General features: G+C 38.3%; 3 protein-coding genes across 3 annotated transcripts; 2 read left to right on the forward strand and 1 right to left on the reverse strand.

Annotated features, from left to right (window-relative positions):
• The first annotated feature begins 697 nt into the window (after nt 1-697).
• LOC118417946 (glutathione S-transferase A-like) lies at nt 698-4,427 on the forward strand. Its single transcript, XM_035823710.1, has 5 exons — nt 698-1,071; nt 2,466-2,621; nt 2,922-2,990; nt 3,378-3,515; nt 4,231-4,427. The coding sequence occupies exons 1-5, from the start codon at nt 838-840 to the stop codon at nt 4,312-4,314; spliced, it is 681 nt and encodes a 226-aa protein (XP_035679603.1). The 5' UTR covers nt 698-837; the 3' UTR covers nt 4,315-4,427.
• Nucleotides 4,428-5,204: 777 nt separating this feature from the next.
• Nucleotides 5,205-9,512, reverse strand: LOC118417948 (M-phase phosphoprotein 6-like). The gene is made up of 5 exons (XM_035823711.1): nt 9,359-9,512; nt 7,033-7,145; nt 5,877-5,967; nt 5,587-5,681; nt 5,205-5,413 (listed from the first exon to the last, which is right to left on the reverse strand). The coding sequence occupies exons 1-5, from the start codon at nt 9,410-9,412 to the stop codon at nt 5,290-5,292; spliced, it is 477 nt and encodes a 158-aa protein (XP_035679604.1). The 5' UTR covers nt 9,413-9,512; the 3' UTR covers nt 5,205-5,289.
• Nucleotides 9,513-9,640: 128 nt separating this feature from the next.
• LOC118417750 (putative ATP-dependent RNA helicase TDRD12) lies at nt 9,641-14,437 on the forward strand. The gene is made up of 9 exons (XM_035823450.1): nt 9,641-9,691; nt 10,692-10,844; nt 11,198-11,341; nt 11,835-11,923; nt 12,224-12,271; nt 12,810-12,929; nt 13,307-13,362; nt 13,704-13,856; nt 14,078-14,437. The coding sequence occupies exons 2-9, from the start codon at nt 10,824-10,826 to the stop codon at nt 14,161-14,163; spliced, it is 717 nt and encodes a 238-aa protein (XP_035679343.1). The 5' UTR covers nt 9,641-9,691; nt 10,692-10,823; the 3' UTR covers nt 14,164-14,437.
• Nucleotides 14,438-14,491: the final 54 nt, after the last annotated feature.

Raw genomic sequence — 14,491 nt, forward strand, 5'->3', positions numbered from 1 at the left:
ACAAAGGTATGTTGGTACAGATTTGTAATCTGCAAACCGTTTTGAAATCGGGTGCTTACTTGCCGAGATATGACTTAAGCACTAACCGCTAACTCCTAACGTGAAAGACAGCGGGGCATGAATTTGACTATATGGTAGTACAATGAGTCGACTCTCAGATCGTATGTATAAGATGATGATGTTTGCCCGTACAGTACATCAAAGCGCGTGACCTTTTACTTTTAGTACAGCTGACTACCTCGATGAGTCGGCTGCAGTTCCGCATGATCCCATTCAAAGATTGCATAAGATTGTTTTGGTTTTCATCCTTGTTTTCATGTAGTGTATATCCTCGACTTTAACATTCTCATTTGTACTGCTTCGAAAGTACACCCTACTATGATTTTATCCGCGTCGATGTCAGTCACCTTTGTGTGTGTCCTGTGTGTGACGAAAACTGTACTCTGCAACCCTGCAGATTTATAACCCTAAAGGAGTTGGTGGGTGGGTCCAGGGAAGGCAAGAGGCTGAGAAGACCATCATAAAGAGAATAGCTTAAACTACAGGTTTATTTCCATAATCTACTAGATTAAAATTTGAAGCGGTGCGTGTACAGAGGCTCAAAAGATCTATAAATATTTCATGGAGTTATGTGGTGCCTGAACTCTTCTCTTGGTTACCCTCCCTAACATATTGGTTCAGCCCAGTGAACTTCAACCCGTTCTTACGGACGTTGCCCTATATTGCGCGAGAAGGTCTTTGTTCATACATCCGGTTTGGTACATGTAACGTTTAGAAGCACCACACCCCCACTTTCACTTGTTCGGTACAACAACCTCCTTGGGTGCACACCGAATCATGTCATCCGACATCACCCTGTACTGGGGGTCTGGCAGTGTCCCGTGCTGGCGGCCCATGATCTGTCTGGAGGAAAAGGGTCTATCCGGCTACAACAGCAAGCTGGTCTCATTCGAGAAGAAAGAGCACAAGTCGGACGAAATCATGAAGATCAACCCACGCGGACAGGTCCCTACCTTCAAGCACGGAGATGTAGTTGTGAACGAGTCCATGGCCATATGTCTGTATCTGGAGGTAAGCCAGCATTTGTGTAACGTTTTATGTAGATTTATGTGATTTACTGATACCACTGCTTGACTGCATGAATTATCATGGGCCAGCCAGGCAGGGAAGATGTGTGCATGGCAGCCGTGCAGGGGTGGCGACTGTTGGAGGGCTTCTTTTACTTGCAGCCTTCTTCATAGGCCCTATCAACGTAACAGTTGATGTGGCAAATACAGGATGTATACAGCTGTTATACAGGAGAGGACTTTAATAACAGATAGGTTTGGATACCAGACTAATGCTGACGTCATCACTGCCACATGCCATCGTGGCATTCGTGGGTAATATTAGAGATTCAATTCTGAACCTCTTTTCCAATTCTGATTGTAGTTTATTTGTTTTCAGGTGCATCATCTGATTGAACACTTTGTTAAGGTTTTATAGGCATTTGCTGATTATTAATCAATATTAGATAGAGTCCATTCCAAGACACCATGAGGGTTTTTAGGCGATATTTATAATTAGTCTGAATTATTTTGAACAAAAGAATATCTGAGCCACGATAATTAAATTATTTTCAAAAAATTGACTAAGAAAATACTCACTTATTTGAATTTCTTTGAATATTTTAGAAACATTTTGAAAGTAACTGTACAAAAATATCTTTATTTAGAATAATTGTGAAACCTCTCTGTGATTATTTCACATTTACAAATATTTACAAAAAATGGTAAACCTGGCCAAATGGTAAAATTAGTTTATTGCCCCCCTAAAAGTAAGCCCTATTGTTGCATCTGTATATTTTTAGATTTCACTGCTGGGCAATGGCGGATCCTTTGTGGTGGGCCATTGTTGCATGGCACCCAATCATACTTTGCAAGGATGTGTGAATTGCTATCTTCCCAGCCCACCGAACCATTTACAAAAAATGGTAGAAAATGGTAAATAATGGTAGAATGCTGTTATCATTATTTAGAAACCATTAGAAGTATCAAATTCCTCACCATGAATATTTCCAAAGTTTTACAGGACCAGGGAAATATTTATAAAGTTGAAACAGTGTTAAAAATATTTCTGAAGTATCAAATGTCCTAGACATATAATTACAAAACTTTAGAATCAATTCTAAACAATGGCAACAAACATCCGCATGGTGTCTTGGAATGGACTCTAGCAGTGATTGTTATTTTGCTGCAACAAATATGTTCCAAATTATGAGAAAGCTGAGAAGTTACTTTACAGTAACTATCGGGCCATCACGGCAAACATTATCTAAATCCCGTCAGAATTCCAAATAGAATTGTCTTGCTTTATATGACATTTACTGATTTAACCAGCACGTGCATAATACAAATCAACACTAAGCAGCAGTGATTGTTATTTTACTGCAATAAATGCTTTAATGTCCAAATTATGTAATACAGAACACCTTCAAGAACCAGGGAACCAAGCTCCTCCCAGATGACCCTTCCCAGCAAGCACTGGTGCTGCAGAGGTTCATGGAGACACAGAACATCATGGACAAGAACAACGCTCTTGTCTATTACAAGTTCCGAACAAAACAAGAGGACTGGGATCAGGCAAGAACATTCCTTATTCCCTGTGTTCAGTGACCAATATCTGTGTACTTCATACCATATGTTTCCTACTTAAAACCTTAGGGCTCAACATCATATTCCAAAAAGCAGTTACGCAACAAACTGGATATGGTTTTCCAACTGGATATGGTTTTGCTTGAGTAATTGCTTTTGGGCATATCTTATTATCTGGATGTCTAGCCTTCATTGATGTCAACATCATATTGATATCACACTCATATACACCTGAAATAAGCTGTCATTTCCCATGCTTGCAGTAATTGTCCCCTTTATCTTCAACAGGGATTTATTGCAGAGAAATCCAAGGCTTTGGCTGAAGAGTTACCATTGTGGGAAAAGTATCTGTCCCAGGTAGGGCAAACTTTAAGTACAGCAATGTCATCAGTAATGACAGGCAGATCTTATTATGACAGTTACCACACATACATGTACTTTGCAACTTAGTACATGTATTCATCTACTTCATGCATACCTGAAAGACAAGTCTTCGATTGTGTAAACTTCTTAAATATGTTGCAAAATGTTTCAATATTTGTGATGAAAAATTGAACGGAATTGGTCCCCTCAGACTTAGTTTCTTCCTTCATTGCACCACGAGTCCATTTTATCTGCAGAGGCATCAAGCAATGCATTTGATATCTGCAGAGGTATCAAGAAATGCATTTGAGATCTCTCCATTTTATGATCATTGGTGTTGTTACTATGAGAGCCCCCTAGTGATTTCTGCTTTTACTGCAGGGTGGAGAAGGATCTTTCATTGCTGGGAAGGACTTCACCCTCGCTGATGCAGCGTTGATTCCAGCACTTGCCTACCTTGTACGGATGAAACTACCAATGAAGGAACGTTTTCCTCATCTGGCCAGCTACTATGAAAGGGTAGGTGTACTGATCCTTATGACAGCACATTGGTATTCTAGGGCCACACCAATTTAATTTCTTGGTTCACGGATTCGCTCGCTCCTATTTTTTGGAAAACAAAATAAAAATAAAAATTACCACTCAGCAAATTTTCACCATTAATGAAACCATTCACCAACTTTCCGGGGTAGCAAATTGGCCTTTATATTATAAGCTTCTTAAAATGTGGGTACAGGTGCTGTTACTGTAAAATAATAGTGTTTTTGTACTTTTTTCAAGCTGAAAACTTTTTTTCATGTTTTGGATTAGTCGTTACCTTTACCCCAACCATTTTACAATTTTTATTTTTATTTTGCCCTCTCGCTCCATATGTTTTATGAAAAAATCCGTGAACCAAGAAATTAAATTGGTGTGGCCTAGAGACAACAAATCTATGTATGAAATTCTGTGTATGAAAGTACTCCACTGAGCTTCAGTGCTTTATACTTGTTTATACTGGAAAGAAATTTCTCCCAGTTCTCCTAAAAAATAAGAAATTGTACATTTGTGTAAGCTTAAGATTATAGATATAACAATGAAAACTGAAAACATAGGCTCCCAAACGAGTGATTTGAAAAAAAAGTTGGGGTTTGTCTTTTCCTTGTCTACGGCTGTATCTAAAGGTTATACGTTTTGCCTCTAGATAGTTTTGATAACTCACTATACGCTATCTATTCCCTGGGATTGCCACTAGATGAAGGACCGTCCCTCAGTGCAGTCAGGATGGCCCCCTCACTGGAAGGACACACCTGGGTATGACTATCTGAAGGATGTGTGATGGGACTGTCTCACAACCACGCCATCAGCTGTCATCGAGGCTGTCATCAACTGGCTCAATCTATCTCAAGGAAAATTAATAGGAGAATAAAAAAATAAAAAAGCTTGCTATTCTGTCATGCTTTCTTCCTGTGCACTCGTATAGAAGCTATGTATGAGAAAGCTGAGAAGTTACTTTACGGCATCAGGCCATCATGTCAAACGTGTATCTAATCTAATCTAAGAAGTTGTCAAATAGTATGTTGCAGACCATGGCCAACACATGAAAGTTTAGGAACAAAGAGGTTTGTTTCCAAATGATGCAGTTGTCCTATCCTGTTGAAAACACTGATAGCAAACTGAATCTGTGAAGTCTGGTTGTCAGTTTTGAATCTCTGTGAGTACAAGTTATATAACTATGTGAGTAATTAATCTGGGTTTCATCCTGATTAATGTACATCTGCTCCTATATTTGGTAGGAATGATAGCAAACAGCTGTAGGATCAGACCATCACTAACCAGGATAGTACCCATGCTAGAGTACATCTATGTACTATGGAGAAGAAAATGATGCGAGAACAATGAATATGGATGTCTTCTCATCGTTTTCACTTGAATTGCATACAAGTCCTTCAATCCTACCTAAATATTCCAAACTAATAGGGAATATCATTAAAATTTAACTATGCATGACTTAACATATAATCGTATTAAATTGTACATTTCATTACAATCAGTCCCAAAGAGTCAATACATGATTTATATATCATAAATCGTAGATACTGGGACATGGAATTAATCATTCAATTGCCTTAAAATCATTAAAGCTCAATTCATTTAGTGTTTACAACTAGTAATTGGGTAATTCAATTTCATTCGTAAAACTCACATCTAAGCTGTTCCAGTACTAAATAATATAACTTATGTAAAAGCCAGTACAATACACTGACTGGCTATGATGTGGTTATGCTTCCAGGATACTAACACAACTTTATATCTAGTCCTCTTTAGGCTTCAGGAACTTCTTCTTTTTCTTTTTGACCTGAGGTTCATCCCCTGTTGAGTTTCTATGTCTCTTCTTGCCAAATTTCTTCTGTATTGTTCCCACGATAGCTTCATACCTGCAAAAAGACATTAAACAGCTTTAAGTGTAATGTAATTGTAAGGCAGCATTCAATGACCACAAGAGAAGCCTCCTAAAATGGCAAACTAAAAATCATTTGCATGTTGATACCCCAGGATCATTAAATGCTAACATCTAATATAACAAATACAAAAAAGATAAAATGCTAACCTTCTAGCCATTTCATCATCTGAAACACTCTCTTCCTTCTCTTTGGCTTCTGAGGCCTCTTCCTCCTTGGCAACCTCAAAGCTTTTGGCTATTTTCTAAAAAGGTAAAAATAGAAAAAAAAAACAAGCTTCAGTGAAAACACATTATGTAACGTTAATTAGATACACTATCTTAAATTCGTCTACATATCATGAACAGATTTAGAAATGATATAAAAACTAGTCAACCACTTTTGACCAAAATTCAAGAGGAAATTGGAAAAATATTTTATCATCTCAATTCTCTCTCACCTCTATTGCAGGGTTGAAGCCTTGGAAGGAAAAACGACCATACTTCAGGCCTTCACAGGGCACAAAGCTGTCTATAACTTCATATCTACTTCTGAAAAGGACAAAGAACAAACAACATTTAACAATGCTGTAACCAGTATGCTATATTTCAAAGCAATTGCCAAACCTTCAAATGGTGACCAAGAAATACTGTAAATGCATTTACGTTCGTGAGGATTTAACTTCGAGGTAGCACCATGCATTGTAGTCTCTTACTGCAGGGCTCGAAATACTTTTTTCTGCATACCTGCACTGGTGTAGGTACCATTGAAGATTACCTGCACCAGACAAATTTTACATGCACCACTCTAAATTTAGGAAGTATGGATCATACTAAAATTGTTCAGGAACCATTGCTATTTTTCTGTTATACTTTATAGGTGGCAACATTCAATACAGCTAATAACAATCCAGATATACCTACATCATATGACATTTATGTATAAAACCCAGTACATGGACCAGTGCAGGTTTGGTGCAGGAAGACACTAGAAATACCTGCACAGCGCCAATTTTACCTGTACTAACCTGCATATGCAGGTGGTATTTCGAGCCCTGTACTGCCATGGATGAAATGTTCACAGTGGTTTTAAGTTCAAGGTGACCATAGCGAAAACCGCGCACATAAACCATTGTGAAAATTTCTGCATTTACAGTAAGCTTTTTGGCAGATTTCACAAGTGCATTGGACAAGAGTAAGCCCTTTCACAGAGATCATGACACACGTGCGGCAACAGGAATGCTACGTAATATGTCAAAGGTAAAGGCCTACAAAAAGGAAACAAACCCGTCTGAACGTTGTTATGCAAATCGAAACAATGGTCAGGATAAGAACTGTTTTCTTTTTTGAGGCCTTTACCTTTGACATATTTTGTAAAATATTCCTGTCGCTGCACATGTTAAGGCCCATGAGATGTAAACAGTCTCCTCTCCACCATTGTTTCGATTTGCGTAACACTAATGTCCTAAATGTAATGGTGCCTGCAAAATGGCAGAATGTTTACGAGTCAGGGGCCTTCACCTTTGACCTAGCGATATTACAAAGCCTCTTGCCGCACAGGCAATTTTATTTCAACGTTATATAAAAAAGTATAAATCGATGACAAAACATACTTACTCTAATTTCTTGAGTTCAGGAATGTCCAACACCCAGTGTTCCTCATCTATAACCCGCTGCTCCTCTTCTTCTAGTTTTTCCCTGTCATCTGATTGTTGTTTTCGTTGCATAAACTGGAAGGAAAGTTAGCTCAGTCACTGAATTTCTTTTGATGGATAAGGTCTCATTGATGAGTTTCTTCTTTCCATAGACTTCTATGTTATAATTCGTGGTTTAAATGGGCGCGTTCATAATGAAGCTGCGTGAAATTTCAGCAGATTTTTCATTCTATGTCGAGCACATTTACCCTATATCGTGGGAAAAAATTGCCAATGTAAACTATACGTAGGAACTTTTTTTATAGTAATTACAACCTACGATTAGTCAATCCCCACAAAAGGCACTTTTTTCGCTGCTATTGTACAACCGCACCACTCAGAACCCACGACTGTGTACCTCCGACCTAGCGCGCGGCTGCAAAACTTTACCTGCTAATTTCTTCAGTTACAAATAAGCTTTCACCAATCTAACTTTTGAGATCAGTTCCGCTGGCTAAAAGGGAATTTCTCACCGCTAAAAACATGCGTCCGTGCAGCCGTTCATTTTTGGCTCGGATCTCTTTTAGGGTGTCCACTCGCGGAGTAATACATCAATGAGACCTTAAGGCCATGTTGATTTGATTATATGGATGACATCCTCTGGGTACTCCAAAACTGATGCGAGCGAGCGAATAAAAAAAAAGTTTGGCCAAAAAAAAAAAGTTGCCTCCAGTATGAAATCAAAGTGGCCAGGAAGGTTGAACATATGACTTAACACACATAGTACATGGTATACCAACAGTTAGGTGTAGGGACCAGTACATTATACGGGTGCAAGACATTTTTTTTCTCCTTGGACCGATCCGAAAAAAATCAGAGGAACAGGTTTCGCCAATATTACAAAATGGACACACTATGTCGGCAGGCATTTAGGGTCTTACCGGGGGCCAAGAAGACAACAAGTCAAACTGTACCAAGTTTCTACAGTCAAAGGTACAGAGACAGTTAGCCTTAATTACTTGGAGATGGGATTTTTAAATACCAGTGGGAGTCCTATAATCCACCAAACAAATTCCTTTGTAGCAAAATTGACCAATTACCATTGTTTTGAGTATTGCCAGTTCTCAAGTTTCCACAGACAATCAGGTCCAGGTTCAGATCCGGACCTGAAAATGATCCTCTGGACCTGAACGAGACCTGAATTTTTTGTACTGGTAGTGGTACCTCCCCCTACCAACAGTAGATTTTTTTGTTTCTGTCCTTTCACATCTTATTCTTTGACTTTAGATTTATTTTGGCATTCTATGGCATTAGACTATGATTAGTTATCTGTTTTCTGATACTATTTTTTTTTCAATCTACGGAATATTTGTGCTCATTTTACAGCTGCTTTGCACAATTTATTGTGTGGTCGAAAACTTTTCTTTTTTGTTGGAAACGGCCAAAAATTGGTGCGAGCGCGGATGTCATCCATATAATCAAATTAACATGGCCTAATTGAAAGCTGATCTGTATATGCGTTTATCAAGAGATGGCCACTTAGTATGGCGATGATTTATATAATTATGTAACTTACTCAATCGTTTACGGCTGTACCAGATCAAATCATCTCAGGAAACTCCAACAGTATAATATAATTCTGAAGACTCTACTCTAGTGGTGCGTACCTAAACTCAAATTCAGGTTCAGTTCCGGATTCAGGTCCAGCAGTTGAGGTTCAGGTCCCGACTTAAAGTCCGGACTCGAACCCATCATTGCATATACAAACATGTATTATGTGCACTAGAAAGTTGTCTTTTTTGAGGGGGAGGGGGTATGGTGCATATAAAATTGCATGTTAGCATGAATTGAAATGCAATGTGAAAAATACATGTAAATTATATACAACCAGTGTAAACATGAAATGTTTTTTGTCTTTTTCCAGTGCAAATTCCACTGTCTATGGAAGTTTTTAGATGCTTTAGAACAAAAAAAAAAAAAAAAGAATATAACTGACAGGTAGCTTTTTGCAAGTCCGGACTTGGCTCCGGACATTTAGGTTTTTTTTGGACTTGGACATTTTTAGGTTTAAGTACAAGTCCGGGCTTTAGGTACGCACCACTACTCTACTCTTTTATATACGATCTCGTGGGGCTGCAGGAGGCATGGCCAGACATATCTCGGCTTTGCCCCCCTCCCCTAAATGAAATGGATTTGATTAAGCTAGAGTAATTTCCTGAGCACCAACCAGACTTATCATTTACACGGGTATCAAAAGGCCGTTGTGTATTTCAAAAACCCAAATATATTCTGTAAAAGTTCTCCTATACCTTCATCTGCATCAGATTCTTGGAGAGCTTCGGTTTCTCAGTATCGTTTGCCATCTTGGATCCTCGCTCACAAAAGTAGCAGATAATTCGAACAGATGCGAGCGATTGATTATTTTCAGTGAAAAATGAAGCGAATAATTAAAGAATTTGCAAAAAACGTCATTGAAATATAACATTTATATATCTAAGTCCAGTATATAAGTATTAAAACTTTTTAAAAGAGGTAGTCTTTTTATTGATTTTATTCCGTATGTCGTACTGAGTGGTAGCAAATTATCTGCTAGTTTTATGGTGAAGTTTAGAAGGTGGCGGACGACGTGAAAGTGTCAGGAGGTGTGGATTTTAAAATTTGTTTGTTTTTATTTATTTAGATGAAATGCAAAGTTCAGTGGGTTTATGGTGACTTATACTTACCCATAGAAGTAAGTGAAGAAGGGGTTTCTACGTCACAAGATGGGCTACTTTTGTAGGTGAGGGAAGTTAACTCCAGGAATTTATGAGAAGTGTCAGCCACTCCAAACTTTGGTTTATTTTAGCACGTGTGTGACAGTGCAGTGCAGTATATTGAGTTGTGGTAGTTGCCCCAGTGTTTTAGATAAGTTAAGCATTTACGAAGATGTAGTGGTAAAATCTTTGACGTTGTTCATCTGGACTCCAAGTGGATTTTTTTTCTCCCAGACGCCGGCCATTGTTTTTTTTTCTTCTCCAGATTTGCAATTCAATGCCTAGGATTGTTTAGAAATGCAAAGTTCAAACACATTGGCGTGAAAAGTCACTTTGTACTAAATTCTCGTCTTTAACGTTTTCGTTCCTTCCTTTTAATTTAAGCTCAATAAAGTTTCATATTCATTACAATTAGCCATTTCAAGATGAGAATGCATGTGCTGTGACAGGAATTCTGGGTAATAAATTATGTCAAAAGACTAAAAGGTAAAGGCCCTGAAAAAGAAAACAAAACCTGTCTGGATACTGCCAAGCTTGCGCAAATCGAAACAACGGTTGAGATGAGGACTGTTTTTGTTTGGGGGCCTTTACCTTTGACATATTACCTAGAATTCCTGTTGCTGCACATGCGTCCTGATCCCTGTGAAAGGGCACAGTTGCAGTTTCAAATCAAAGTTGCATGTGCTGTGACAGAAATTGCAGAGAATCTGTTTGGAAAAAAGTTCAAAATAGTTCATGTCGATATGTTCAAACTACAAGCATAGCTTTTACTGCCTCTCACTTCTGCATGGGACCTAACTCCTTTGAATCTGCATAAGGAAAAAGGAATCCTGTCGGGATCCAAGTAGTTGTGAGTGGAGTTGAGATTGATCCATGTTTTTTTTTTCAGTCCTCACAGTCATGACAACAGAGCTGAAATATAGGCAGGAAGAAGGTTGTAGGAGTCAAGAAATTGTTTGGACATCATATTCCGTGCAAGAAAGGAAGTCGTGTGTTCGTTCCTGAGGAAACAACAATCAAAATGGAGATCACAATTTTGAAGGTTTGTTTTTGCACTGCTGACAACTTTTTAGCATACAAAAAGTACATGTACATGTATAAGAACTTGGTAAGCAGGTTTGTATTGTTATTATAAAAGTGTCAGTCAACAATGCATACCAATTACTATGTAGTATTCAGTTAAGTAGTATTTCTTTTCTATCAGTAACACATCTACATTTGTAGTTATGTACTCCTTGATTTGTAACAATACTGGTAAGTTACATATCTTGGATAGAATGCTGTTCCCTCAGTGCTGGAGATACATATAAAAGATTCTTTTGTGATTGATAGCCATCAGTTATTTATTATGGCTACTTGAGTTGATCATATACACTTAATTTTTTGCTCCTCCAGGTTGTGAAGGCGGACCATTTCTGGGCCAAGGAGGCCCCTGGGACACAGATGTCGGAGGAGACCAGGCAGTTTGTACAGTTATCCCAGCAGATCAATGACTACTTCAGTATGGATCAGACCATGTGTGTGCCAGCACAGGGACAGGTATGGAATGTTCAGTCATTTGAACAGTTATTATGAATACAATATGGTAGATGCAATAGTATATCAGAGATCTCAGAGATATGTGACTGGAAGTAAGAACACACCAGTATGCATATGCCCCCTTCATTCATTTTCACCATGGTAAAACCCTGATTGATATCAGCCCTACGGCTTTGGCCATGGCCAACAGTTCTATATGTGAATCACAGTCTCTGCCACATAGGTCACATCTGGAAGTTGACTCAGGTCTGTTGCAGAATTATTTTCTCAAGATTTGCCTTTCTTCTGCCATGTGTTACCAGTCTGGCTTCTTCTGATCTGATTTTAGCCTAGACAATGTGCATCTCTAGCTGGTTTTGTCATTTACAAGTCCCTCTTGCAGACTCTTACATACTGCTAATATATAACAGTATCGTGAATACAAAATATGTGAGAATATTTAACACCATTACACAGTACACTTATGTTCTGTCAATGCTGTTGTCCCCTCCAGTACTGTGTTGGCAAACGTCCAGAAGACAAGCTGTGGTACAGAGTCCGGGTGAAGACTATCTTACACTCCAAACATGGACCACAGGCTTGGTAAAGATGTAGATCTGCATTGGTCGAACTGTGTTTAAGTACTTTTAGTTACAGCATACTGGTACATGTAACATTCTAGCCTTGCATGCATGTGTCTGTGTCTGGTTTTACTACTATTGCATGAGATGATTTGTCAAAGATAGGTCCCACTTATATGACTAAGTACATGTATATCTTAGATCATATAACAGCATCAGAGGTTCCTTTTTTGTGTGCATGTACATTTTCCATGAACTTTCTCCAACATGTGCCATGGGGCAAAATTGATTTGACATTTTTTCTTCTTTTCACTTGTTGCAGTTGTTTCCTGCTGGATTATGCAGCAGAGTGCCAAATTCCATGTCATTGGTAAGAAAAAAGGACTAAGTAATATGGCATAATCTCACGTACATTTATATTTAAACGTAATGTGTTGCTTGTAGAAGAGACCCAGATACTAGGTATTGTGGTTTAAGACTTGGCGCCTTTTGTCTTGGATCCTTTTCCTGTAGGACTCTTAACCAAGCCCTCAGAGAATGTAAACTCTAAGTTGCCTTGTCTCTGAATAGTGATAAAAGTTTGAGTAGGTGTTAGGAAGGGCATTCTACTGTAAAAATCCTGCTTCAAACTCAAGACTTGCATGAGATGACTAGGAGGTCAAAGACACAAAACAGCCCCAAGAATATGAGTGACTAACTTCTACCTTTTTGTATTCTTCGATAACACTACTCAGTGCTATGGCGCCAATTCATGTAAGTAATATTGGTACTAAAATGAACACTTAACCAAGTTAGCTCATATTAAGTATCACATAGATATTAGCTACATACCAAAGTCCTTAAAAAAACTATTCCCATCTATGTGTTGTAATTTACTATACATGTACATTCTATTTTCTTGTTGCCAGGTTGAGAGAAGCCCCACCACGGTTTATGCAGCTTCCCTGGCAGGCTAAGGAGTTCCGTCTGTACGGTCTACAGCCAGTCACGTTAACCACTTCTAAAGAAACCTTCGAAACCACCAAAGAGTATGTACTTGTGTTTATATTAAGGCTCAAAGTACACCTGCATAAGTTGCATTCTAAGGTTGAATAGTACACATACCTGCACTAGACAAATTTCAGTTGGACGACTCAGATTCTAGGAAGTTTGTATCACACTGAATTTTTCATGCAATTCTTTTGCAATTTGTATGGTGTGGATTGGATGCAATAGATACTTGCACATCTCCAAATTCCCCCACACTTACCCACATACATATGCAGGTGGTATTCTGAGCCCAGGTTAATGCACAGGCATTTATACATACATGTACTAGTAAACAGTTTCACAAAAATGTTTACTTGAAAATGTTTTGTTTGGCATCTCTATGGTCCGCATCCTTACACTGTCTTATTTGTCACAGGGCCTGTAACAGGTATGATACCTCAGCAAACGAGTATGTGGGCAAGCTGGTGAAAGGTAAGCTTGTCGTAATGTCTGGCTTCATGTATTATACAAGACTTTTAAAGCTTCTTTCATGTTACTCTCTAGTAAACTTTGGATTGATGAAAAGTTCTTTGACGTTTGAGTTCAAAGTGTGAAGGTGAATGTAGACCAACATCATAATCTTAAACACCAGGCATCGTATTACTGCTGAATTTTACATGAATTTCTTTTTCATTTTACAGGTGATAACCGTCTTTACAACAAACAAAAATCCACATACAGCTTCAAACCTAGAGCTTTCCACTCTTACAAATGAATATGTACAGTGCTATTGTCTCCAAGGTAGAATTGTGTTGTATGTTGAAATGTTTCAGAATCCTCTGCTGGTGCCTATGTGCGTGTCCAGTCTGTGGACAGCGACGGTGTCCATCACGTAAAGCTGTACTTGAGAAGGACCAGTGGCACTGTGTGTGTGAACGATGACCTTGTCTCAAAGGAGTATGCTGTGTACAATGAAGACAAGGAAGGTGAGAGTTTTATCACAACACTAACAGTCTGCGAGGGGATATTTATCATTGTCGATATAGTAATATGTTTTCTTTTGCATCCAGTTTTCAAAATTTCATTCATCATTTTATCCTATATTCATTCAACAGATCATCCAACTTTCATCATTTCATTTAACAGATTCTTTGAATGGTAAAGTGGTATAACAACGGTCTTACATGCTGTATTGCTCTGTATCTAGGTCCTCGCCAAGCAGCAAAGTTGGGGGCAGGAAAGACGAGTAACCTTCTTCATATTATCTTTGTTTCAGTGTTGTGGTCAAGTTAAGATTTGTGTCAACAGGTTTTGTCCATGTTATGTTGGCACCTTCCTTTTCTTACAGTTACAGTGCACCATAACAATTTACTCTAACAAACTGTTTTGCGTTTTAGGAATTGATTTCTATCAGCAGATCTCTTTGTTTGTGTATTATTATTTGCTGTTTTAAGAGTCTAAATCTTTGTCATATATTGTTTTATATAGTCAGGAAAACTTAACAGCTGTACGTAATACCGGCCATAAGATTCTTGAAAATTTGTGTGTTGATTACTGCACCAATATCAATAAATAGGAATCCTCTTTAAAATACTAATATACTGTATTTTATCTCTTCATC

This window comes from Branchiostoma floridae, chromosome 6 (assembly GCF_000003815.2).
Source record: "Branchiostoma floridae strain S238N-H82 chromosome 6, Bfl_VNyyK, whole genome shotgun sequence".
NCBI lineage: Eukaryota > Metazoa > Chordata > Leptocardii > Amphioxiformes > Branchiostomatidae > Branchiostoma > Branchiostoma floridae.

Bases quoted from the DNA above. Each gene is read 5' to 3' on its own strand.
- LOC118417946 (XM_035823710.1), top strand. From the start codon at position 838: ATGTCATCCGACATCACCCTGTACTGGGGGTCTGGCAGTGTCCCGTGC. The intron at 2,622-2,921 runs GCAAGAACATTC...TATCTTCAACAG, and splicing joins AACAAGAGGACTGGGATCAG to GGATTTATTGCAGAGAAATC. The intron at 2,991-3,377 runs GTAGGGCAAACT...CTTTTACTGCAG, and splicing joins GGGAAAAGTATCTGTCCCAG to GGTGGAGAAGGATCTTTCAT.
- LOC118417948 (XM_035823711.1), bottom strand. From the start codon at position 9,412: ATGGCAAACGATACTGAGAAACCGAAGCTCTCCAAGAATCTGATGCAG. The intron at 7,146-9,358 runs GTATAGGAGAAC...CTTTCCTTCCAG, and splicing joins AGAATCTGATGCAGATGAAG to TTTATGCAACGAAAACAACA. The intron at 5,682-5,876 runs GTGAGAGAGAAT...TTACCTTTTTAG, and splicing joins GCTTCAACCCTGCAATAGAG to AAAATAGCCAAAAGCTTTGA.
- LOC118417750 (XM_035823450.1), top strand. From the start codon at position 10,824: ATGGAGATCACAATTTTGAAG. The intron at 11,342-11,834 runs GTATGGAATGTT...TGTCCCCTCCAG, and splicing joins GTGTGCCAGCACAGGGACAG to TACTGTGTTGGCAAACGTCC. The intron at 13,857-14,077 runs GTGAGAGTTTTA...CTCTGTATCTAG, and splicing joins GTACAATGAAGACAAGGAAG to GTCCTCGCCAAGCAGCAAAG.